Below are 2,272 nucleotides of genomic sequence, written 5' to 3'. Positions count from 1 at the left end.
CCCCAACTACTTGGAAGTATAAAACTAAAGTGTTTCGAATTAGATAAAATACACAATTTTTTCACCAAAACACATATAATGACACAATACTTTCACAAACACTAGCAATAATACTTTCCATTTTCAGTAATTATCAGTACATTTAGAAACAACCCACAACATTAAAAAAAAGCCATTAAAATTGATGATTTTTGTACAATAAAACAAACTTGTTGGCAATCTGAATCTTTCTTTCCTTATTCCTATGCTTACCGTAGTTTTACGCTGGGACCAGCATGGACACCAGATGTTATCATTTTGACATCTTGTCTTTCTCTCTGTGTTGTCCCCTTTCTCCAGACTCATGCTCACAGCTCGTTGGTCTACCTGGTGTCCTGTCTGGGCAACATGGAGCACAGCTTTCACCACACATTGCTGCTGGAAATCAGGGCTCTGGCCGATCGTTACCCATCTTTACTGGGAGGCTGCGGTAAAGACATCTACAGGATGAGCAACTCGTTTACTGCTATAGCCCGACTGCTGGGGAGAAGACTGGAGGAGAACACAGCTATCCAGTGCAGGTCAGGAGACACACATTTACAGGTTATGTTTTTATACTTTTATGTCTCTTTTTTCTCTTGTTTTTTATAGCTACATATAAAGTGTTAACTCCTGAAATGTAGACGTCCTGGTATTCTTTTTACCATTGACAGGCTAGCTTTTTCCATCTGTTTTCAGTCTTTATGCTAAGCTAAGATAGCTGGCTGCTGGCCCTTACAGACAATAGAGTGTTATTCATCTTCTCATCTAACTCATGTCCAGAAAGCGGATAAACACATTTCCTAATATGTCAAACTACACTGTTAAATGTATGGATTTAAGGATGCTGAATATGTGTATTCATAAACAAAAATTCAAAAAGTGCTACTCCCATGTCAGGTGCTCATCTGGCAGCAGTAGGAATCCAGACTAATTTCTTTGTTAGAACTAGTAACTTGATTTGGGATATTTAGAAATGGTTGTTTGTATGTATATATATTTATATTCATAGTTCATATACTATACTATAAAGAACTAGAGCAAAGCACCATGTAGTTCCAGACCACAGAGATTCATTGTTAATGTTTTATATTTGTATTTATATACACATTTATACATATTTGTATTAGTGCTTGTATAAGCTGTGATGTTCTTTCAAGTAATATGGAAAATACCGTCCAGTATTTCCTCCCACCATTTACAGAAACGGACAACTTATTTTCTTAACCTGCTCCCAGAACTTATGACTGATTTGTTTGCTTGTTAAAATGTTTTGCCTGTGGTCTTTTCACTGATTTGAAGTTGCAAAAAGGTGATGGGACGTACTTCACTTCCCCAATCAACATTTAACGATATTTAAATCAAAAACTGATAAGAGTTATGGGGTTGTTTGCTTGTGTTGAAAGGCTGATGTGACAAAGGACAAAGTACTCCAGTTGTAAACATTTGGATTGCCTAGCAAAATTGATAATGAAATCATTATTAATAACTTATTTAAATCCTGAAACCTGTGTCAAGAGTTCTGAAACTTATTTGAAACTTGTACAAAGCTAAGAGAATACATATATTAAGCCCACACATTCAATCAATTTGTGGTAATAAAACCTTAAAATTGTGGGTTTGTAACAACATACTAGTATTGTGTGCAAAAGTTGACTGGGATTCATCTGGCTGTAATGTGGGAATGACACGCACAGCTCTCTAAAACAAGACCATCATGTGCAGGATTGGAGGCTTCCAAAGACTTTGCTTGGGGTCTAATGGAAGAAAGACAAGGAACGAGGGATTGAGAGAGGCAGGATGGTTAATTACTGAAAGAGCAGGGGGTGAACACAGAAGAAAAACAGCAACGGGGCAGTTGTAATTCCTCTTTCAGCAAACAAGTGGACTGTAAAATGACGTTATAAAGACCACTTGTAGGGAAAACATAGGGACAGAAAGAAAGCATGGAGGGGAGGGAATAATTAGTTTGGTTAAAGAGCAAAACAGGAGACAGGCGGTAAGGGACAAAGAAAAACAAAGCCCAAGAGAGAGGGGGGAAAGTGAGATGTACCCAACAAAAGAGGGAGAGAGGGGACATGTGGGGTGAGAGACACAGAAATAGAGCCAGAGTCACTGTGAGAAAGGGAGAATTATAGAAACGCTAGCCAGAAAGGGAGGGAGGGGGCAGGCAGGCAGGCAACTGAAATCCATCCAAATGTGTCTGTCCAGCTTCATCTCATGTGCCCACCACATGTAATTCAACCCCTTGCCC

At 38.7% G+C, this 2,272-nt stretch overlaps 1 protein-coding gene across 3 annotated transcripts in view; it reads left to right on the top strand.

Moving 5' to 3' along the window:
• Window positions 1-2,272, top strand: part of veph1 (ventricular zone expressed PH domain-containing 1) — a 92,039-nt gene that overhangs the window by 42,544 nt on the left and 47,223 nt on the right. For all 3 annotated transcript variants that reach the window (XR_004331294.1, XM_032511560.1, XM_032511571.1), the window contains one exon: window positions 340-560. Coding sequence is in view for 2 of the 3 variants with exons in the window: in XM_032511560.1 (XP_032367451.1) it covers window positions 340-560 (221 nt within the window). In the remaining variant the exon portion in view is untranslated. The remainder of the gene's footprint in view (window positions 1-339; window positions 561-2,272) is intronic.

This window comes from Etheostoma spectabile, chromosome 3 (genome assembly GCF_008692095.1).
Source record: "Etheostoma spectabile isolate EspeVRDwgs_2016 chromosome 3, UIUC_Espe_1.0, whole genome shotgun sequence".
Taxonomy (NCBI): Eukaryota; Metazoa; Chordata; class Actinopteri; order Perciformes; family Percidae; genus Etheostoma; species Etheostoma spectabile.
Note: the sequence above shows the minus strand (reverse complement) of the source record. Positions and strands in the feature narration are given on the sequence as shown.